A 25092-nucleotide genomic window follows, 5' to 3' on the forward strand; every position below is an offset into this window, starting at 1 on the left:
GTACATTTTCAATACATATCTACCCTGCAACGGCTTATAAGTTTATTTCTCCCAATAAGCCATGACCTATTCGAAGGTGAAAACAAAATTTCAGACACTAGATGCCTGGTACATAGTAGGAGCTTATGTGCTGAAAGAATGGATGGAGACATACAAGAGAGACTCAGACTGGTGGTCTTGCATAGAAATGTTGCAGAATGTGATACGAAAAGATTTGGAGCAGGGGTGGAATTGCCAGAGAAGACGGCATTGTAGATGTTCTCTTCCCGCGGTTTTACCACCCAAGTATAAGACTTGAAGTAAGTAAGGTCTTTGGGAGAGGTCTGAAAGCTGACTAAAATCCTGTGGAGAATGAGAGGGGAGAAGGGGTTTTAGGAAGTATGACCTTTCTAGAGACTTTTCAGTTTGGAGGTGGCAGGGTCGGGGATGAGGCAGGGAGGCAATGCCTTCACCTAAGAAGGCATTTTTTATTCTGAAATTCAGAGGTCTAGTCAAGAAATAGGGCGTTCAGAGTAATTGGTGTTGCCTAGTCCAGGGAGAGAGGTAAAGGGACACCCGTTTTCCGGTCTGCTAAGCCAGTCAGGGGAACAAACTAGAATGTGGGCTATAATCCTACTTGGGGCTGAACTAATTTGCATTTGGCTGATACTATCTCAGGAACTTGCGTGTGACACAGGGGTTGAAACTCAAATGACTACAGAGGCCAGGTATGTGTGATAACGGAGTGAAGCTGGCATGTGTGACAGATAAAAAGGAGGTAGTATGTGGTAAGAAAAATAGGAGAGGACACATTCTGTATCAAGGACCCCACGGATGGCTCCCTGCAACCGCTACTCAGCTGCAGATGATAATTGCCATGCAGTAATATAGGCCCGTGATTGTCAGCTCTTTCTATTTTTCCCAAGAGGCAGAAATCCACATTTACCATATAATTTCTCAATTTCAAAAGGTAGATAATAGTCACATTATTTTAAATCACACTGAAGCCTACATGGTGCAGGCCAAACAATACATATCTGAAAGCTGAATCTGGGTCATGGGTCATTAATTTGTAATTACGGATGATTTGGAAGGAGAAGTAGATATCCAAGGAGCCCTCCATAGTTCAGAGGGTGGAATTTGCTCACTGTGATCCAGCTTCTCCTTCACTGCATTGTTACTTAGCCATGAATGTGATTTTGATACTCCCATGGTCCTCTACTCAAAATCTATTCTTCCACTGACATCTACTAACTAGAAGGAAGATCATCTGAATTTCTTAAAACAAAAAAAATCAACCTGTTCGCTATATAGAGAATTCAGTTAAGGGTCATTTTTCATAGTCAGGTAATAAAATAAAAGTGGATGCACATTAATATTTTGTGCATTCAGTTGGTGCACGGAGGATGTAGACAACTTTTCTGAGCTTCCATAAAAAGGCATAAAGATTTGCACATAAGCTACTTTAGACAAATGAAAATCAAGGTGAAGTACACTTATCTTTAAAAAAAAAAAGATGGGTCTATAAAGTTTTATTTCAGAGATGTGGCACAAGAGTTGCACTGGCCTAGATTTCCACTGAATGAGTTTTCACCTAGAAACAAATTGACAGAAAACAACCCTGAGTGGTCCATGCAATTAGTAGCCCAAAGGGCGGGTGAAGAGGGGAGAGGCACGCAGAGCAATTACAGAAATTCTGTGAAACGATGCAGAGGCAGAACTGAAAAATAAACTTAACAGATTATATGCAGGTTTAAACTGATATTCTCAGCTCAAAGATTTTTTTTTTAAATAACCTTTATATGCCTCAGAAGATTGCAGCTGAAATGGTTTAAAATCAATTTTAACTCATTTTCCATTTATGTAATATGAGAGGAAGAAGACAATTTTACCGGCTTATTGGAGAAATAGTCTAAGGGTTTCTGTCATAGAGAAAGAAGTTGATTTTGGCTCTGACAGATATTTTAAGTTTCAAGGGCTTGGCTGGACTGAGAAGAATGTGCTATTCCCAAAGTTCTATCAAACAAGGAGTGCAAGCATATTTCAGGGCTGCTCAGGTACTGAAGTTCCTATAGAACTTAAGACATAAGCAACTATCAAGCCCACCTGCTTCTGGACTCATGCTTGTGATTTCAGCTTTCCAGATGGTACACTATACATTTCTGCATTTAAAAGTAAATCCTTCAAGGGGAGAAGATTAAGAATCAGTGAGGACTGACTGGCATTTGTGAGTGTGAGTGTATGTGAATATGTGTGTGTGTGTGTGTGTGTGTGTGTGAGAGAGAGAGAGAGAGAGAGAGAGAGAGAGAGAGAGAGAGAGCAAGACACCGTGTGTTCTCATTAACGGACGATCTATGATTTGACAGCCTCGCTGCTGCTGCTCCTGCTGCTGCTCCTGCGGCGGCTGTATGGTCTGTCATCAGTTAAAAAGGGCTGCGAGGGTTTAGAGGAACTGCAGTTCTGAAGACTGAGCACTGCTAAGTGGTCTCCCTGTCAAACAAAGTAGACAAGCTTTTCTGCAGGATTGGAAACTTGGACAGATTACTGCTTTACCCACTCAGAGAAGCAGGCTGTGAGTGCTACAGAAGAAAAGGTAAGAGAAGAGATTGTTCTCTATTGGGTAGGTAGGGCAGGGCCCCCGGAATGTAGCTCAAAGGCTTGCTATTTTGTAGAAAAGGGATCTCACCCTCTGAGAGCAAAGGAGGCAAGTGCTGATATCCTACCCTGCTTGATTGCGGAGTCTCTTGGCTTTCCCATCCCCAGTACCTTTGCCTTATTTATACTTTTCCCAAGCACCTGAGAGGGTTCTTTGGTATTAATTTTTAGTTAGCAGATATCGTTTAGTTTTTTCCATTGGGCACTCTTTCAAAACAGGGAGCTTTTTCTCTTCCTTGTTTCTTAAGCATTTTTATCCATGAAGAGGAAACTGGTCCCTCTTACTATAAGCTGGTCAAAATAGTTACTCCATCCTACACTAGAGTTGAAAAAGAGGGAGTTTTCAGAAGCCTGCATGAGCCCTCTTCTTCCAGGAAAATGGGAGGTCATAGGAGAGGAAGTAAGAGTTACCTGGCAGTAACTGTGACTCGATCTGAAATGGTGACGCTGTGAATGAATATGGACTCTAACTCTTCACAGGGCGAGAGAAGCACTGTGGTAAAGGCAGGGCGCTGGAAGGAAGATGTTTTGAGAAGTGTTCCAGAGAAGCCTCCAGCCACTAAAGATGGAAAACGAGACAGTAAGTGAACTGAACCAGACGCAGCTTCAGCCACGGGCAGTGGTGGCCCTGGAATACCAAGTGGTCACCATCTTCCTTGTGCTCGTTATTTGTGGTCTGGGCATCGTGGGCAACGTCATGGTGGTCCTGGTGGTCATGAGAGCCAAGCATATGAGGACCCCCACGAACTGCTACCTGGTGAGTCTGGCGGTTGCTGATCTCACGGTCCTGGTGGCCGCGGGCCTGCCCAACGTAACCGACAGCATCTACGGTTCCTGGGTCTACGGCTATGCTGGCTGCCTCTGCATCACTTACCTGCAGTACTTGGGCATCAATGCATCCTCTTGTTCGATCACAGCCTTTACCATTGAGAGGTACATTGCTATCTGTCACCCCATTAAAGCTCAGTTTCTCTGCACATTTTCCAGAGCTAAAAAAATCATCATCTTTGTCTGGGCTTTCACATCCATTTATTGTATGCTCTGGTTCTTCTTGCTGGACCTCAATATTAGCACCTACAAAGATGCTATCGTGGTGTCCTGTGGCTACAAAATCTCCAGAAATTACTACTCACCTATTTACCTAATGGACTTTGCTGTCTTTTACGTTGTGCCGATGATCCTGGCCACTGTCCTCTATGGATTCATAGCTCGGATCCTCTTCCTAAACCCCATCCCTTCAGATCCTAAAGAAAACTCTAAGATGTGGAAAAATGACTCAACTCATCAGAATAAGAATTTGAATTCAAAGGCCTCTAATAGATGTTTCAACAGCACAGTATCTTCAAGGAAGCAGGTAAGCAGATCTGAACATCCAGGTCCACGGAGGAGCTGTGGGATAGAGTTCCTTGTGGGATGGGACCAATTTTGCCCTACTTAGCTGATGGCAAAACCAAAACACAGTCATGCAAACACATCACAATGTGAGCTTCTCCTTTACATATTAAATCTATCTCTAAAGCAACTGAAGATCTAAAAATAGATGGGGAGATGTTGATAAACACATCAGCAGGGTACCAGTTCAGGCCCTATTAAAACATAAATAAATATAAACAGAAACTCTAGAAATCCACCTTGAAAATGTTTGTGCGTCTCTGGGAAATGCTATCAAAATATTTAGACCATTTCTGGTTTCTGTTGGGAGCAGCTGGATATTTTTAAGGATTCTATTACACCACAAAGGTTTGACAGGATAGTTTGAGAAAAGATGAGTCGAAGAAATAATGAAACTTTCCTTACCATTCTATAGTTGCTCACCACTGAGGCACATAACTGAGAGGGGTTCCTGGACTTGTATTCTTAGTCTTAGCGGGGAAAGATATTATGACCCTCTCCTCCAACTCCCTACAAAGTTCCCCAGCATGCAGAAGCCGAAAATGCACCTTGCTCAGGAAATGTTCTAATAAAAAGGCTAACACGAAACCCAACTTGTTACAAAAAATGATTGAATTATTAAATGTCTGTTTTCCCTTCTAAGTATAACTAAAGACCCTTTTGTGTTTTCAAATCACCCGAAAGCCCATGTGGTTTCAATTGAATTGTGGTTTTACTAGTAAATGAAGTGCAACTTTGTTATAGTAGATATATGGTTTATAAGTCAGTATAAAAATAAAATACTTTTATAGCTTATATACATTTATCTACATTTACGCAATTGTTCTAAGTTACTTATGAGCTTAGCTTCCAGTTCCTTGTCTTTCTTTGCTAAACAGAATAAACACATGGTAAACATTTATCTTCGTAGCTGAAAAAGAAAACTTGAATTCAGCAATACTGGCTCTTTCATATGGGTTGATTTTGTGCATGTATGTGTGTGTGTGTGTGTGTGAGTGTGTGTGTGTGTGTGTTTGTGTGTGTAGAGAATACAATTCTTCCTGCATGCATAGACGGAAGCAGAGTATACCTTTTAAAGTATGTATATGGACCATTCATGCCATCGCTTCCTAAACTCTAGATTAATTGACATATAAAAATAATTGGACATTTGGGCACAAGAGAAATAAACTACTAAAAAATGTATTGTCTTAGATACATGAAATAATAATGAAGTGTAACTGAAAAGAAATATTTATTGCATTTTACATGATATTGTGATACTTGGCTTATATAATATTTATTATAAAAGATACCTAGATAACAGAAAGAGAAGAACTGAACAAATATTGCCAGCTCTTAGATTTCTATTTCTTTGAGTCTAACAGTGCTACTTAATACAAGGCATATTTGGCCATCTATTACCCAAAACTTGATTAAGGGAAATTTAGAGAGAACTGTTGACTATCGGCCAAGACAAACATTAACAAATACAATAAGAGAGTAAAGAATATGTACATCTCAATTAGAGACCAAACCTGGGTTGATGTTTGCAGTAAAGAATGTGAGTAAACTCAGTCATTTGACTCCAATTTATATTCTTATCGTAAATTCTAAAATATTGTTTATCTGGTCTAATGTTCTTCCTTTCAATTATAGTCATTAGTACCTATCAGCATTAATAATGTACTTTAAATTGCTAATCATGTTACATGCTCACACTCTTCTTTCAAAGCTGTTACAGATAGGCTGCCTTTATAGAGGCTGTGTGGTAGAAGAAAAAGCCAAAAAGCTAAGGGAAAAAAAAACCCTGGCTCTAAACAATCCTGAGCTTAAATGCCAGGGTTCTAATCAATGTGGATGATCTTGGGAAAGCAGAACTCTCTGAGCCTCAGTTTCCTCACTTAAATTATGAGAATAAATAGCAACATCCAGGATTGTTGTAAGGGTCCTAGCTTATGAAAGACACATCAAATGGAGAGTTGATTAGCCTCCTTCCTAATATGTTGGCAACTGTGAGGGAAATACAGATATATACATTGCCATTTAAACAAAGACTATTTATTGAACAGGTGTGTATATGACATAGGAACTTTCCTAAGGAACTTTTTAATAATGAGGGCATTGGAAATGTATTCAAAGCATTTGATGTGTCACAATAATACTGTGAGTTAGCATCAGGAACCAGGAATGCCAAATCTCCTGAAACGTGCAAGATAGTCCTACACAATGAAGTCCCCTCTTACAAAGGCCGAGGACACCCTCATTGAGAAACATGGGATGACACATAAATCAATAGAAGTGCATTTAAGCACTATGTCATATAATTCAGTCTTCATTATAGATAGGATGAGAGTTTAGAGAAAAGAAGAAATTATGGGGATAGAGGGGTCAGAGAAGACTTCACGGAAGAAGTGGCCCTTAAGAAGTTTCTAATAGGGGATAATTTGGAAAGTAAAAGTCAGGAGGGACAGTACTCCACACAGAAAGGATGTGCCTGGGATAAAAATGGTATGGATTTGGAGAGGGGCGAGGAGGGGCATATACTATGGGGTTTTTATGGGATGGTGTGACTTGGACGATGAAGACGAATGATGCATTTGAAGGAGTAACAAAGGAGTAAGATTGGATTGATAGAAGCGTGTGTGTGAGAGAGAGACAGAGAGATAGAGAGAAAGAGACAGAGGCAGAGGTAGAGGCAGAGAGAAAGGAGGAGTGGGGAGGGAGAGGGGAAGACTGTGGAAGACCCCCACTATCAGGCAGAGAAAGGAGTTTGAACTTCATGCAGAAGCGAGAAAGAATGTGAGTGGTGAGTGGGAAGTGGCGATGAGGAAAGTGATGTTCTGAGATGACAAATCTGAGGACTGTGGATGAGGCAGATTTGGAGAGTGAGAGACTTGTGACAGAAAGACCACTTAGGAAGTTGGCGACAATGATCCAGGCATGGAAGTTGTGAGATTTTCTATCAGAAAGTAAGATGTGAACTGGAGAGATGTTTCAAAGAAAGAACATGTGAGATGTAAACACATCAGAGGCGAGGATGCAGAGAGAACAATCCCATGTGGCACCAGGGTTCTGAGTCCAGGATGCGGGATGCTATGATGAATGGGAAGGGAGCCATGAAGTGGAATCGGTTTCATCAAAATCAATTACTCTGGACCTGGATTCTTCCTCTTCTAATATAGTTCTTTTCTTGAATCTTCGAAAGGTTGAAACCTTCACCTCTTATAACCCAAGGACTTTTGTTTTAATATTTTCTCTGATATTTTTTTCTTTCGGGCAAGTTTAATTTGCATTTTAATAAATATTCTGTCTGGGCCAGGTATTTCTAACCAAATTATTAAATGTGCACAGCCTAAAAGAACTACATTTAAAAAGGAAATGAAAGAACACTTATATGCAATCCTCAAAAGGGACAAATGTGAGTTACTTGTTTGTTTTTAACTTACATCCCCTAACTAAATATTTGGTAAATTCAATGAAGTAAATTACTTAAATTAAAATACTGAGATTGTGTAGACAAAAGAATTCTCTGATTGACTAAATCTTTTGCTTTACAATTGGTTGTTTTGATTTTGAGGAGACACGGTTTAAATGATCAGTTTGTCACATTTCAGCTGTATCTGCACAACGTCGAAAGATATTCTCAGTTTAGTCAATTTAGGTGTTCGGCATTGTATATATAAAATATTTCTATTATTGACTGTATATTTCAAAAGAATTGATTGGATCTTTTGGTATTTAGGAGGCATAAAAATATGTTAGTAAAGAATTATTGTATGTATAAACATTCAATTCATATATTCGTTTTCCACAGGAAGCAGGTATGTAAAACATTTTATAGATCAGGCTACCAGATTTATTTTCAGTTGAGTCACTCTAATGATTTTTTTTTCTTGAAGTCTAGCTGGTGGGGGAATTGTGTGACATAGTTCAAACAGAAGCTCTAAGAGTTTATGGGAATTTTTTCATTATGAATTATATTTGACTAAACAAACCTTTAAAATACCAGATCGTGTTTGTTTCCATAAATTTCTACCTTACTAGAATGTTGGTAGCCCAAGAAACAAAAGCAGCTTTCCTTTTTAAAGCAATATATTCCTTTTTAAAGCAATATATGCTTTTCGTTGTTGCTATCACCACTGATGATAATATAAAAGCAATCATGTGTATTATGAAAAACATAGAAAACTAAGAATAAGAAAAAAAAACATCTTTTATCCTACATCTTAAAACCACAATTTATTAGCATTTACTTATATTCTTTTTGCTATGCTTTCACTTGATCTTTTTTATATAATTACAGTCTACATATATAATTTTACACCCTGCTCTTACATTAAATATTGAAATATATATTCTCATGGAAAATAGCACAGAGTAAAAGAAAACAGATAAGATTGTGAGTCTGTTTCTCTTAGCTTTGGTTCTCTCATCAATAAAACAGGAATAACAATTACACAGAGTTGTTGGAATTAAATGAGATACATCAGACGAAATTCATTTCTGTTCTCCTCCTACCTGTCCCACCAGCTACCCTTCCCTCAGTGATCACTCCTGTCCTCAGTGATCTCCATCCCTTAGGTGGCCTCCTGTCTCTCTCTCAAGCAATTTCCTATACTATGACATGCTCATGGAAAATGAAGATACTCAGACAGAATGCTTAAATGTGTCTTTTCTCTTCCCTTTACCCCTGTCTCCCTCCAACTCCTGCCTCCAATACTATTTACTTTTTCAAGAAGATATCTTGGACAAGGAAAAACCTTTGAAACACGAAGGAAAGGAGACATAGTGGTGGAATGACAAGCAGCAAGGTTGATATTCGGGAGCATAAAGTCCCTTACGCCGTATGGGTAGCTTAACCAATGATTAACCTTATAGGGCAAACTGATGATACTAAACTCTTCAGCATTAACTTTCTTGAGTTTAATGGGACTGTTTTCACAGTTTTTTCACAGGCCCATCTTTCATTTCTAATTGTTTTATTTATTCCACTTATCTGGGTTCAACTGTATCCTTAAAAGGATAAAGATCTCTAAGTTGGAAAAAAAGATACGTGCGATTTTTGACACTTAGCACACCTAAATGTCTTAGTTTTATTATTTAAAAATAGCTTTCATTTTCTGATTAACATGCCACATAAGGAAAAATTGTACATATCCCATAAATTGACTCAGTGAAACCCCCCCGCAGTAATGTGCTTTGTGTCCTACGGGTAGATGAACACACATTGTTTGTTCCCAATTTCATACTTGCAGCTTTAAGCCATCATTTCACCAGCAGAGAAAAATTAATTTGCTTAAATGCCCACAGAAAGGGAAAACCTGCACTCCTTCAGAATTCTCAATTTGGCCGCACACCAAAAAATCACCTTAAAATCAGCTAACCTTGAAAATGACAAACTACTTTATATTTCTTTATTAACATCTTGTGAATTCTTCAAACTGCAAACAGGTATCCCAAGTTCCAAACAGATGAAAATTGGTCTATACTTATGTTCTCAGTCTCTTCTCTCTTCTTTTTCTTTTTTCTTTTCTTTTTAATCAATTGGGGAAGGGCAAAAGGTATAAAGCTAGAGCTAAGTTAACATTAAGTACAATTTTGCAGTAGGTCATGTTATATTCAATGTCATCCTCACTTTAAACATTCACTCGCAGCCCAAAAGGCACCCAGCACTGGCCTAGGAGTAGAAACTACAGGGATATGTAAAGATAAACTTCCTCTTCAAGCAGGTCACTGTTGGCCATGTGCACAAATAATCCTGAGAGGACCATTATGTTCTGTAACAGAGGATGCGCATCGACGAGGGAGAAGAAAAATGGGAGGAAGTGAAGGAAGGCTTGATGGAGTACGTAGCGTTCAGCTGGGCCTGCCTGTAAAGATGTCCAGAATGTCTCAAAAGAGCAATTAGGAGACAAGGAGAACAGGGAGAAAGACAGTTGAACACAAAGGGAGCAATTGTCTAGTGAGGGCAGTCCCAACCAGACTGGAGTCCCGCTGCATCTAACACCCGCGCCTTCTTCCCAGCTCTGGCCTTTGTCATTCTGTCTACTTTCACCCAGCCCCATTGTCACAATTGCCACCTCTGGGTCTCCAGTACACGGCTCTAGCACAGACATCTCTGACCACACTCAAATGTTTTTTGGATCTCATGTAAGTATATCGAATTCATTGCCTAAAACTAAACCCATCATTTTTCCTCATAACCCCCTACTTCCTCCTTCCTTTATTATTTTTGGTTCCGAAGCCAAAACTCTTAAGAGTCCCTCTCATCATCCTTCTGTCCTACCCACCTGCACATGCAAGCAATAGCTAAGTCCTAATGCTTTTAGCTTATAACTCTCAAATCCGACCTACTCTATCACACTGTCTGTCCGAATTCACCATTTCACACCTGCTCTAGTTCAATACACACTTCACCAGCCTTTCTGACTCCCATTCTACACCCCCAATCATTCTGCACACTGCTCACTGAGAAATCTAACGCAGAGATACATTACCAAAATGATTTTTATAGCTTCCCAAGGCCAAGCGTTTAAACTCCTCAACATAACAAATAAGATCCTGTCTCCTTCCTATGTGTTCAGCTTCATCTCTCGTGGCTCTCCTAACTTACACTTAATGCTCCAGTGATACCAAATTATTTGTAGTTCTCTGAACTTGCTATGTTCCCTCACCTGGAATGCCCTTCATCCGGCAAACTTCTAATTATCTTCCAAGTCTCAGTTCAAATGATGCCCTCATGCGCCCCACCAAGCATTCCCTGAACTTCTCAGGCAGATTTATATACCTGAATGCCTACCTATAAGTATGTATGTTAGGCACTCTACCTACGCTTTTACAGTACTTTGCATATACTTCTGGTTTAGTAATTCTTATATATCATTATTGTTAGCTTGTCAGTCTTCCCACTGCCACCAACATCCGTAAGATTAGGGCCCTGTATCCCTAGTGCCCTCAGCACTGAGTTTGGCATATAGAAGATTCCTCAAACTGTATATACACAGCCGTGTGTTACAGCCAAAGAACACAGACTTTGCAAGATCAGATTGTTAACCTTCCCAATTCTGTGTTCAGTGACATTATATTGGTTGCTTAAAATTGGTTATAGTTGAAGTATTCACTGCAGAAGTCAGTAAATACAACAACTCAGAGCCCCTCTGTATTTTGTGAAGAGCTGATTATTAAATATTTATCAGTACACCTCTATGTATGTTTGCATATGTCATATACAATTTTACATATGATAAATGAAAGTGTGAAAGAGTACATGTACGTATACTTTGGGACTCAGTCAATTTCAACACTCTATCTTGCTCCCTGAAAAATTGTTTGTTTATGCCATATCCTTCTGCAATTTTAATTAAAATTCCCTTTTATTAAATCCCTTTTGACTTCCAAAATAGCCAGAGTTGCAACTAGCTAGTATGTTGGCGAGTTTGTTAGCAGATAAGACTTTTTAGAGAGATTTCCCCCTTCCACACAGAACAGGCTGACTTAAAAATATGGCAGACTCAAATAATAATTTACTTTTTGTACAAAATCAATTTGGCTTTCTGATGAGCTTTTAAAATATTCTCCACAATGAGGGTGCTGCATTGGACGGAATGAGCAAAGACGCGAAGGGATTTCAACTGAGGGAAGAAAAACAATGTGAGCGGAGGAACGAAGATGAGAATAAATCTATCTGAGGGCTCCTATGTGACTAATTTTCATAAAACAATTTGCACACATCACATTCTTTTGAAAAGAAATAGCCCCAATCTCCTCTGGCTGACTCTCAAAGCCCACTAAAATCTGAACTTTTCATCATTTTTTCTGGCTTTATTCATCAGTTATTTCATTGAGTCAATAAACAGCTATTGAACACCCATTTAATGCCTGGCTTTGCTATGGAGAACCAATGATAGCTACTATCTTATGGAACTTTTAGTAAAATGTGAAAAATCACTATTCGAAATCAATTGGAAAATACAAGTTCAGGCTGTACTGTATGCAGAAGAGGCATAGAGAAAGGGGTGAACACTGCACTTAAGGCTGGAGAGCAGAGTTAGAGGCGCTTCTCTTGTATAATGAGTGGGCATTCACCGGGACAAAATGAAAAACCAGCAGAACTAGTCATTTATGTAACCAAGCTGAGCCCAGATCAAGAAGGCCCCGTGTGTCATCTGAAGGCATCTGAACTTGATTCTAAGACACTGGGGAACCACTGAAAACCTCTAATAAGGACAGTGGCAAATGAAATTTGACTTTTGGAAACTTTTGTCATAAAATTGCACAATAAAACCAGTACAGACAGAACTAGAGAAATAGCAATAAGCCTTTTGCAACTCAAGCAAGAAGCAAAGGCTTGAATTAAGAGGTAACGGCAGAGAAGGCTAGAAAGAATGTATATGAGTCAGATCAGTGTGATTTGCTATTAATTTGGCAAATGAAGATAAGAGAAGTTCCCAAAGGGAGTCCCAGATCCTTAGCTGGGGTGACTGGACAGGCAACGGTGCTATTAAGCATGGCGCAGATGACAAGAGGAAGAGAAGCCTTATCTATATTTATTCCTTCCCCTTAGATTCACGCATGTCACACCAGATTCTCTCACACATACGAAGCTTATTTACCCTTTGTAACCTTGCTCATGTAACTGTTTCTACTTGTAAAGCCCTCTCCACACTTGGCACTTCCGCATCTATGAGCCAAGCTTAAGATTCCTGTTCAGCCTGCAGTCAGATCAAGCGGTCTCGTATATCGAACACACAGGAAGGCATGTGAGCATGGACTCTACAGTCGGAAAAACCTAAATTCAAGTTCCAGCTCTCCTACTTCCTATATCTATAACTTTAGATAAGTTATTTTACTTCTTGATACTTCATAGGGTTGTTGTAAGGAAGTAAATGCCTGGTATATAATAAGCCCTAAATACTTTTTATTTACTGTATTTAAATTATGTGTTATATTTAAATTATGTTATATTATAAATTATGTGTTATATTTATTCATGAAATAACAAAAATATAGCCTAGTTATTCTTTCCTGAAGAAGATAAACTTTAGAAGTTATAATAGAGGTAGATCTTCCAGGTTCATCTAACAGCATATTTATAAAGTCTAATTAGTAAATACTTCCCAAGCTTCTACTATATGCCCAGAGAAAAATATAAGTACCATACAAAATCACACACATAACAGAAGCTAGGTATTATTGACTTTTTATTATATATTCTGTACTGTTTTAAGTATTTTACATGAATAAATTTCATAAATCCTCACAAAACTCCTGGGAAGTAGGATCTAATTATAGAAGAGGATTTAGAGGCATAGGGATGCTACGTGACCTGCTCTGGGCCGTAGAGCTAATCATAGCAAAGCCAGGATTTTAACCCAGTACTCCTACTCCAGAGCTTCTATAATATCAATAACATGGCAAAAGAAAATCAAATAAAAGTGAGATTGCTGGTGGTTAAAATAAGTTTCCTGGAGCCAGTAGGATGAGAGGGGTCTAGAGGTTTCGGCTTAGAGGGAGAGTTAAAGAGAACGAGAGAAGAGAGTCCATTCCACATAAGGAAGGCAGTGGCAAAGGATATGACAGGAGAAAATATCCCAGAATTTTAAAAAGCGTGTTCTCCCTGATGAACAGCGACGAGATTAGCCAGACATCTCATTTTAGGGAAATGTGGGAAGTACATTTGGAGGACATACAGACTGGAGCTGGATCAATAAGGCCAGAAAACCAAGCAGAGGATCGCCACCAGCCCTGCCGTCTCTGGTCCCTCATCACGCTGCTGAGCAATGTCAGGAATAATCATGTTCTACTTCACCCTTGGAGTTTCTATTCCAATGGACCCTCAGTGACCTCTGTCTCTTCATTGACAAGACCATAATCAGTTCCCTCTTTTCATGCATTAAATGCCTATTTCAAAATGTCCTGCTCTCCTCAAGTCATTATACTTGGAACATTTTTCCTCTGAAGCCCCTCCTACAACCAACCTCTCCTCCACACGGCTATTTCATCCATTTCGGCTTCCTCATTTCCTCTCTGCACTGCGGATGAGGAGTCTGGTCTTTCTGCCTTGCCAAACTATTGCAAAGGCTTCCTAACCAATCTCCCTGCCTCCTAATTGCTCTCTTCCAAATCATCCCCCAGAGTGCTGCTAGAATCACTGACTGCAAATTTGATAGCATCACTATACTGCCTGAAATTCTCTAATATCCCTATTTCTTATAGGTTTAAACCCAAAGTCATTATCATGGCACACTGGGATATTTATGTTCTGCTCTCTGCTTACTTTCTCAAATTCATTCTATCCCTATCCCCACCATACCATTCGACAAGCAGTTTCCTAAACTGGCACAATCCACGATGCCTCCAATCCAATGTGCGTACTCCCTTAGGTGCGAGGATTCGGCAGCCCCTCGTTTGACCTGTTACTTCTAATCTATCCTCTCATAGATCACCCCACAGAACAGGCTTCCTTGGCCTCCACTGGCAGAGTCTGGTGTTTCTCCCTTCCCTTCGTAGCACTTTGTTCCCGTATCTATACAGCACACCATGTTGCTGTAGTAATTTGTTCAAATCTCTCTCACACCAGATTGTGCACCCCACAATGGCAGAAACATCATTCCGTTCGTTTTCGTGTCCATGATGTCATCGTTCCAGGGACATATTGATAAATGACTAAACTGGTAAAGACTGAATATAAAGGATAAGAAAGATGGAAAAATCAAATATGACTCTAAGGACCTTTTATCTTGGGCCTGAAAATGGCATCGTTGACGGAAATGTTGAGGGAGAAATGTTAAAACCACTGTCAGAATTTTCAGTTTAAGATGACATTGTGGAAATTTTAGATTGTAAGCAAGTGGTCAAGGTCAGATATGTGGATTCGGGAATCATTAGTATAATGGGGGTGGGGGGTGGGGGGAGCATGACTCAGGTTGAATTTTAAAAGAGAGTAATACAAATGACAAAAACTGTGTTCTGGGGGAATCTTTACATTTAGAAGGCTAGGAAAGGACTGGAGTGTTTGTTAGAGATAAAAAGACCTATTTTCCCCTCTTGGAACATGGCCAAAGGGCCAAAGAGTTTTACTGGATGCTCACACCTAGGAGAAAAAGTAAAGAAAGAAGAAGGAGCTAAGGAGAAAGAGAAGATGCAGATAAAAGAATTAAGTGAATTGAATATATTCCTTGATGAATGCATTCATCCATCATTCAACAAATATACTTTGTGTTCAATTTTAAAGAGTGAATTACTCTACAAATATAAAGCTGGAAAAATAGTAAAAATGTTTACATACCAGGCATTAAAATCTGTTTTCAGAGTGGAAAAAAAAAAGAAGTGGATTTATATAAAATTGAGAAGTCATGGCTTTGTCACTAGAGTTAAACGCTGCTCTTTAGAGCTGCTTGCAAGGCACATGAAAAGAAGTTGAATAAACAAAGAATTAAATTAGGTCAGAAAATTAAACAGGGCTCTCAATACATGTGCTCATGAAATAGGATGAATAATGTAAAACACCTGATGGTCATATTTAGTTGAAATAAAAATAGATAACATCGTTTTGGAAAAGAAAATTCTGCAACCTTTTATAAACAAGAGTGGTGACTTTTGGCTCTACCCTTTGGATAGATTGCTTGAGCTTAATTATATAGTAGCTGCAAGTAAGTAAGGCATCCTATGCCTCTCCATTCTGTGCCTTTGTTGAGTTTATGGGGATTTATGACTGTGGAAGAACTCAGCATATTTTCTGCAGGCAGCAGCTCTTCGCTTAGAAAATAAGGAAGTGACTCAGAGAGATGTAACACCATTGTAAGAGTTAGAGAGGACAGAAGCAGGGTAGGAGCGGAACATCCCATGAAATTTTAAAGATCATCTGTAGAGTCAAGTGACTCGGGCCTCCACCAATATGCAAACTGACACCCTGCCATGTTTCTTGTGACAGGAATTCAGCTTTGTGACTGATTCTACTTGGCAAATGTTTGAAAGATTGTGCATACAGAAAATTTGAGTGAAAAGTAAGCATTAGGATATTTTCTGCTCTACTACGAAAGATAGAAATAGGCTCAGATTTAGGGTGAATTTACAGGAGAAATCTCTTACTAGAGATTATAAAGTGCGGGGATGGACTTCCAGGCATTTCTTTATGAATCAATTAGACACCTCTTGGAATATGTTAAGAGCAATCAAGTCAAGACTTTTATATAAACCAACTGCTGTGTGCAGTGGCACTACTATCTCAAAATTTAAAATGACCTTGTTCAATTATTACAGTTCCTCCCAGGGCATTATTACATGGAATAGGAACATAGAGGAAATAAAGACAGATGTGCACCTTCTCATCTATGATGTTATTGAAAACCTACAATATACAAGGCATTGTACTAGGCGGCAGGAAGTAAAAATAACAAAACAGAGTACCTGCTCAAAAAAAGTCCACAGTCTAATAGAAAACACAATAAACTGACAATTAAAACCATACAGGAATTAGTGTTATTGCAGGAAAATGCAGAGATTAGTGTTACCTGGCCTAGAAGAACGAAAAGAAGGTGGTTCTGCAGTGGGAACTGTAGAGGTGAAAGCCAGGGGTCCAGAAAGAACACGATCAGTCCAGAGAACTAAAGTAGCTCATCAGGGTTGGTCAACAAAAGATGGGACTAATGAGTCAAGCGAGGATCAGGAAATATTATTTTTACATAAAATTTTGAAGGATTTGGATGATATTTTAAAAGCCATGAAAAGTCACTCGAAGATTAGAAGGCACAGCATACTATAATCAGATGTATGCTTGAGGACAGTAGGCAAGGATTAGACCAGAGTCACTGACGTTAATAAGGAGAGTGCTGGAAACATGTGGGCAAGATAATGATTCTGCAAAGGCCTAATATGGTACAGTAAATAGCAGTAAGAATAGAAAGCAACAGGCAGATTGGGAATAAAATCAATAGATTTGATGTGAGTAGATGTGTAGGATGGGAGAGAGAAAGGAGACAAAGCTCACTCACTTGAGCCACCGAGAAAGTGGAAGGATGCTTGAGAACCTGCATTCCAGAATCTCATGCCCTGGAGGCAGAGCCAGGTTTGGCCTATGGAATCTGATCAGCAATTTTGACTCAGTTTGCACATTTGTAAAAAGGATGCTAATAACAGTACCTATCTCTAAAGGAAATTATTAGAAGTTAGTGCAAAAATTCATGTGAAGTACTGCACACAGTGTTATGGTCAGTTTCGGCCAAGTTGCGTTTGAAGTGTCTACAGGCTATAAGAGTATAGTTAGAAATATAGAGTTAGAGCTCAAATGAAATAGATTTGGGAGCAATCCGATTTGCAGGTGGTTGGTTGAAGACTCTGGAGTAGATCTGATTGCTGGAGGATTTGTGCAATAGAAAAGAAACTCTGGAGTAGCTAGAATTCTGGGGGCGGGGGGGGGGGTTGGCAGAAGGGGGTGGGTATAGGATGGACCTGCAGAATAAATAAAAGGAACTGCCAGAGAGGGAGGGGGAAAACCAGGAGAAAATAAAGTCACAAAAGACAAAGGAGACCTACAATAGTGATCAATTGAAAGAAGTCAAGAAAAGTACTGGAAAAGTACCCCAAGCAGAAACTGGTATGCTTGTGAGTACAGTTTTCATAAAGTGTTGGGAGGAATAAATTAGATTTCATGGAATTGATGAATGAATTGATGGGGGAGGGGACAGAAAGAGAGTAAGAATAGAAAGCTGTTTTAACAAACTTGATTTGGGAGGGGGTGGTAATGACAAAGAGAAATAAAGGCAGAGTTATTTTTTATTTGTGTTACCCCTTAAGACAGAAGAAGCTTGAGCTTGTTTAAATCCTGATAGGAAAGAGCTAATAGAGTGGGAGGACTTATTTGTAGATCCAGAAGCACAACTCGAGTATGATACAGCATGGTTCGTGATAAGACCAGAAGAACACCATAAAGAGTGTAGGTCAAGTGTTTACCTTGGGGAGGAAAAGGAGCCGTTTTCTCTTCCTGTCAGCAGGGATTGCGTCTAACTGATTTGTTTGTAGCACCTAGCACGGTGCCTGGAACTTGAAAGTACCCAATAAATGCCAAATAAATAAATGGACAAATGAGTGAATTAAAGAACAAATGAATAAGATACAAGGAAAAGAGATAAGGATGATTATCAGATCAATTTTAGGTTATGGGGCAGGAAGTGATGAGTTCTTATAAGCTGGGTCTCTGTCTTCTCAGTGAAATAGTCATCCACTGAGAATGAAGAGGCAATGATGGAGGGAGGGAATGTGGCAGTTTGCGGTGGGAAATGGGAGAGGTAGATGACGGGTAGAATGACAATAGGATTAAGTTCCTGAAAAGTGAACTGGTGCGGTAGTAAATGACAGGTTATCTGAATTTCTTAGTGACGTCTAAACACTTCACCATGGGCCTATTCTGGGATTCATTCCCAATAAACATTTCAAGAATGTTAAGAAAATGCCTCCCTCCGTTTGGACACAGGCACTGATCCCAAGGGTCTTAACACACGGTGCCCTATTTAGATGAGCAATTTCATTGTCCTCGAGATTGTTTCCTTTCCTGTCGCAGCAAGTGGCACATCCACAACCGCTACACTTTTACGTTTCGCATTTCAATCCCCTTTATCGAGGCAAGGATCTCATGATAAGGGCCAAACTGGATTGCAGCTGATGCATTACCACAGGGCAGCGATTTCTAAATTTACCAAAAAGTTCCATCCGAAGCCCTGCCTCCAGGTCGACAGAAGCCAGGTGCTTCCATAAATCTCTTTCTCAAAAACATTGCAATCAGAAGCAGCTCACGGGCAATAACTCTGTCCTCAGCATCTTCTCTATCAACACCTCCCACTGACGTGTCTGGTGTCCAGTCTGTTCTTCCTTCCCTCGAACATCTTGGCTCTTTCCAGTTTATCTTTAAAGGATTCTGGAAACACACTCAAAAGCAATTAGCCTTGTGAAGAAAGCAGCACACTCCATTTTGCACACAGTTCTTGATTTTGCTTTGTGACTGACTATCTCAAAGAAAGGAGGCATTGTGAGGTGCAAACAATAAACAAGGATCTTTATGATCAGGGGTGCTGGCCTCTTCTCGATTGTAAGCAGGCATGCTGAGTTTTTGTGCTTCACCAAGACCCCTGAGACACTAAAGGTAAAAGCCAGAGAGTCTCAACAGAACAACAAAATAACACTTCCTCTACCAGTGCACCTCTCCACAATGCAGCATCAGGCAGGATGTTTGTTTATTCCTTGGGGGAGCTCTCCCAACTCGAGGAGTCTGTGCCAGCTACTCAAAATCCAAAGCAGACCCAAAATTCGGATGTGTGGAAACTTGCCGTTATTGACCACAGCTTTTAAGCTAATGAATAACAGTTTCTATTGCTGGCTCCCCTCCAACTCCTCCCATTTCTTCAGAATAATTAGTCAAGAGAGGTTATTCAATCACATCAGGCTTATTGTCTCCAACCTAAACACATTTTAAAATAGACAATTATCCACACATATACCACGAGCAGAAAAAGCAATCTTGAATTTTTTAAAAACGTGAAGACTGCAGCACCAAAAGAAAACTCATGTTCCTATTATGCGCAGTTAGTCAAAAGACAGAAATTTCTGGGCTGTGACAAGATATATAAATCATCTTCTCAAATAAGTTTTAATAGTCATTAAGAGGCTCTTAGTAGCATTGAAGGAAGGTCCATTAATTTTGCTGATACTTAAATGTAAGCCCACTTTCAGATAATGATGTTATCTTTTAAAGGAGTTATGAAGTAAAGCTATCAAAATTAGAGTTATGTTTTTTTGGTAAGTTCACTTTCCTGCTTCAACTAAACTGACACAATATGATCCCAATATTAAAAATAGAATTGAGTTATTTAGAATATGAAGTAGTCTTTCAAAAACACCAATAATTTTTTATAAAGACAACTTGCAGTGTGACGATTAGCAAGAATAAAATTCACAAAGCCATTTTTCACCAAAGAGAAATAGAAATGTCTGCATTTGGAGGCAAAACATCTTGGTAAACTATTCCAGCAGCGCTACAGAAATGCTCAGCACAGATCCCTCTGTAATGAGCAGCAATTTCCTTGTACACTGACTAGCCGATATTTCAGACACATGCCGTGTTTACCGTCATCATAAAGGTTTGAATATATTACATCTTAGTAATGTACTGTAAGTTTATCAACTTTTATTTCACTCCCAACCCTCTGAAGAGCAGGAGCACATTTTTCCCATGGTAGCAGAGGCACATCCCAACACAAATCCTAAAGGGGAGGGAATAGTCCCTCCAGGAGCATGGAGAGTTTTGAAAATTCCTAGAAGATTCTTATGACCCTCCTCGAAGGGTCCCCATCCCATTTCTAGAGTCATCATTTAATATTCTAGCTTAGATCCTTCAGTTAATATTATGTACTAGACAATGTTTTAACCCTTCCTCTCAGCAACGTAACCTGGAAAACGGTCTGTCCCACTTGCACAGGTCTCAGTGGTTTAGTAACCTTTCTGATAAGTAAAAATTATGAGCTCTTGTTAAGTGCCAGCATGGTGTTCAGGGATTTTCACACACCATCTCATCTGCACTGATGACATAGGCATAACACATTGTCTCCATTTTAAAGGTGAAGAATCTGAGATTTAGCCACATTAAGCTCAAGGTCACCCAATCAAAAAATGGAAGAGCAGAGACTCTAATCTCAGCATCTAATCCAGTGCCTCTGAAAGCACTGCTACACTCTCCTCCCTCACACATTCGGCCATGGCGATAGTATCTCAGAGATGAGGTACAGATGGGCTATGTCTGCCCGCCCCCCCCCAAAAGGGAACATCTTCTTATATATGTGAGAATTAAATGGATTCATTCATTCCCCAAAATGTGTTAGACTCCTGCTTACATGTTCTGAGCGCTGTTTTAGACCCTGGGAGCAGGTGATGAATACATAAGACAAAAATCCCTGTCTGTGAAGCTTATATTCAAGGGAGGGGGGGATCAGGAAATAAATACACATCATATGTAAACAAATACATATCAGATTTTGTGATATATCAGATTTGTAGAAAAATTAAGCAGATAAAAAAGATATGAAATGCTGAAATAGAAGTATATTTTTAAACAGGGTAGTTAGAGATACCAAATAAAGAGCCCATTTTCAGAGTGCAGTGCTATTTAGATTCTATATGCAAGGCTCTACCAAATGTCATTTATAAATCGATGTCAAAAACAACAAAGTTTTCCCCATTAATGAAATGTTAGAACACCAAGCTGGCCTACATAAGTCATTTGGCTATTACACACAGGAAGTACATGAAGCATTAGCGATACTGTTCAATTATATTTTATAAACTTTTTGTAACACTTATTCTAAAAGAAAATGCATTCTACATTCTAATTTAAAACAAAAACATTTCCCAATGGCAAGAATGGGAACTCTGGGTAGGTCAGAGGCTGAGAGAGGTCGGTGGAGAATGTTTCTGTACCCAAATATGGTGTTAGCTCTCTGTGTTTTTATAAGAGAAAGTACAACAACCTCTATCCATTCTCACTTGGAGAATAAAATACTATTGTCCTTTTAGGGACAGATAACCACTCTGGTAGGCAGAGTGGTTAAAGCACAGATTGGGGCAAACCGCCTGGATCGAATTTCACGTTTACCACCTGTAAGTGGGATATGTTTCCTCATTTGTAAAATGGAGGCGATGATAGCACCTCCTCATGATGCCACTGTTGGGATTAAATGAACTAATATGGAAATAAAGCACAAAGAACAGGGGTTAATGCACAGTAAGTAATGAATGCTTTCTATTAATGGTTTCAAAAATAAGCTTTTGCTTTTCTAGTATTTACTACATTCCAAGTGCTAGGATAAGAACTTGCTATATATCATCTCATTTCTCCACACCAAGCCTGGGAGAGAGGAGAGATTTCATTCACCATTTTTACTGAAGAGAAATCTGAGACTCAGAGATAGTAACTGGCCCAGAGTCTAACAGTTGGTAAGTGTGGAGACAGGATCCCAGCAGACACAGAGTGACCGCTTTCAAAGTGTAATTTTGATACTGGCAGATTAGGAGAGTCTCCTATGAAACCCCAGAGCCTGCCCTGCTCTGGGCTGGGAGGGCCAATACCACCATCAGCCGAAAGCGCACTGTCTCGCCGGGTCTGGGCTGTTGTCTGCATCATGCCTGATTTAACCTCCCATGAAAGTGCATATTTTCTGAGAAAGTAGCTCCCAGGATTACTAAGAGTACAGCGTTACCACTATGTTTTTATTTTATTTTTTTATTTTTAGGCGAGACAACCTGTGGTTGACTTCACAGATTGCAAGGACCTTGTCAATTTACAATCCCTTATTTTTTATTTTTTTATTCCTACAGCCTCTGGTCTTCCTAGGTGGTCCCTCATCCAAGTACTAACCAGGCCTGATCCTGCTTAGCTTCCAAGATCAGATAGGGTCAGGCTTGTTCAGGGTGGCATGGCCATAGACTACCACTATGTTCTTTTGGTGATATTTTTAGAGTGGTAATGCTAATTGTGATTCTGTCATAAGAGGAACCAAAGTTTAAATCAAAACTTCACTCCACAAGCTGAGAGTCAGCACAATTTGGTCCCTATTTCTCATAAGCTCTGTTGATAATTAAATGAATAACTTGAAAAAATTAGCCATAAATCGCAATAGTAGTCTGAAATAGTTTATATGTCATTTGTCGTTTTTATTAGAAGTGTTCGGCTTCTCCATTGGTTGGCAAACTGTGGCCATGGGCCAAATCTATCTCTACTGCTTGTTTTTCTAGATGGAATTTTAATGGAACACAGTGAAGCCCATTCATCTATGTGTTGTCTACGGCCGCTTTCACATTACAGTGGCAGAGTTGAGTGTTGTGGCCAAGACTGTGTGGTCCATAAAAGCTAAAATATTTACTCTTTGGCCCTTTACAATGAAAGTCTGCTGAACTATTCTTACTTAAAAGTTTATTTGTGAAAATAATATATACTTAGTACAGGCACCAGTACATGAAAGGTGTTCAAGAAATAAATGATAAATATATATTAAATAAATGTTTGGATTCCACAAAATTACTAAAAACAGGAAAGTTCACACTTATCACAGGCAACCTAAATTAGCATCTAGTATATCCTTCCCTTCATCTTGACTCTGTAGTCCCCAGAGAAAATGCTTTGCCCATTAAACAGGAGAAGCCTTGATTTCAATGGGCTCTAAAAATACAAATTTAAAATGCACAGTGACATCTAGAGAGAAAGTTTCCTATAGTTTTGTGAGTGACAGAGAAGCCACAGATGATTAAATATGAAAGGAGACAGATAAGACAGAACAAGAATGCCCATCAAAGTGAGATGCGTATTTAAAGGCAAATTCCACCTGACTTTGGTGTATAATAACACAATATCAACCAACATCCAGTAATGGGAAATGAACTCAGCATAAATCATACTGAGTTAGCATATCCTTAGCTCTTTACGTTTCCTAGATTCTTCATAACAACATATCCAACAATTCTTTATTGCTATAGAATAACAGACTAAATAATAACAGAATAACAACAGAATTAAGTTCCCCAGAAAATTTTCTTCATCCATAATTCCAGTCTGACTTATCATTCTCTTTTTGAGCTTGAATCTTTACATATTGATTTGATTTTTAACTTCAAGCATTTTTTGATGTCAAACCTAGTTTCAGTGGTCAGTGATAAAAATATTCAATACTCATTATTCCTGCCATCAAGATCTTACGTATCAGAAAAAAAATCAGACCCCAAATAACAATGACATCTGTATTAGGACTGGAAGTACCAAACAATAGCATTCCTTCCTTCCTTCCTTCCTTCCTTCCTTCCTTCCTTCCTTCCTTCCTTCCTTCCTTCCTTCCTTCTTTTCCTGAATATATGTCGCACCTACCCAGTGCCAGACCGTCACATTGGTCCTCCCAGGTATGCTCAGCCCACAAGACTTTTAGAAGCAAGATAATTAAATGCCCCCTTAAAATCTGGCAGCCCTGAAAGCTTTAATTCTACTTAGAGATCACCTCCTTTCCCCTCCATCATTCGTATTTTACATTTTTTAATATTCTCATTGATTTTCCACTCTGCTGCATGGGTGGCTGAGCGGTCACTTCTCTGTATTATGGTCTATAATGTCACCCTTACCAAGCTGTGTGGCCGAAGGAGCACAGGGGAGAGATGCGAGTGGATATTTCTCTCTCAGAAAGGATCAATGTCTTCATAGAAGTGTCACAGCTAGCAACAGGGTTCCCTGCTCAGAGCCAGCCAAGATGCATCATTCAGAATTTCCAAGGTCTGATTCCAGTGAGAAAAATATCCAGGAGAAGTAAACATACACTACAGATTGAAGGTAAAATAAATAAATATTTTTTTTAAAAAAGCAAATGTATTAGGGCAGTCTTCTCTACATGCTTAGCCATTCACCAATATTTATCTAGAAGAGAGAGCATTTGGAAAAGGCTACACAGCCCATGTGACCCATGGCAGATGAACTGTAGCATTCTTCCATGCTGGCTCATAAAAGAATTCAGAATTGCATTTTATTTTCTAAATTGAGATGTTATTATAATTTTGAATCTCAGTTCTGCCAGCTGAGTTTTCCCCTCTCCAGCATGTTTCCAAATATCCACCTCCTGTGAAGAAGAAAATATCCAAGCAACAGGAGGGAAGCCAGCCTTTCATCACGCACAGTCATCAGACTCTATAATCAATAGACACCTCCACGCTACAATAGTTGCTAGTGTTGCGGAAAGTTTTTCATCTGATCCTCAAGTCTAGCTATAAATGTTACCTAGCACACAGCTGTTTTTTCACTCTGAGCAGAAGAACCTTGAATTCAGAAAGATTCAAGAAACATATTCCATCAGGACATAGTATCATAGTGTGAATAAAAATATCTTTGTTAGCGGCTCAGGCAGCTACCCTTGGGTAGAAATATGAAATAGTTGTTCATTCTCCCTGCTCCACCCTCATGTACAACCTTCACCAATTCCAACCTTTAAATCCAAGTTTTGTTTTTTAATTTGAAAACTTCAGGGACAATTTTTCTTCCTCAGCTTCAGGTTATTATAGTAAAGAGAA

General features: G+C 39.3%; 1 protein-coding gene across 1 annotated transcript in view; it reads left to right on the forward strand.

Annotated features, from left to right (window-relative positions):
• Positions 1–2453: 2453 nt before the first annotated feature.
• TRHR (thyrotropin releasing hormone receptor) overlaps positions 2454–25092 on the forward strand; it is a 37211-nt gene continuing 14572 nt past the window's right edge. Inside the window, exons 1-2 of the mRNA XM_016158970.2 lie at positions 2454–2572; positions 3115–3988. Coding sequence (XP_016014456.2) covers positions 3200–3988 — 789 coding nt within the window. The 5' untranslated portion in view covers positions 2454–2572; positions 3115–3199. The remainder of the gene's footprint in view (positions 2573–3114; positions 3989–25092) is intronic.

The sequence above is a fragment of the Rousettus aegyptiacus genome, unplaced genomic scaffold (assembly GCF_014176215.1).
Source record: "Rousettus aegyptiacus isolate mRouAeg1 unplaced genomic scaffold, mRouAeg1.p scaffold_m13_p_15, whole genome shotgun sequence".
Classification (NCBI taxonomy): Eukaryota; Metazoa; Chordata; class Mammalia; order Chiroptera; family Pteropodidae; genus Rousettus; species Rousettus aegyptiacus.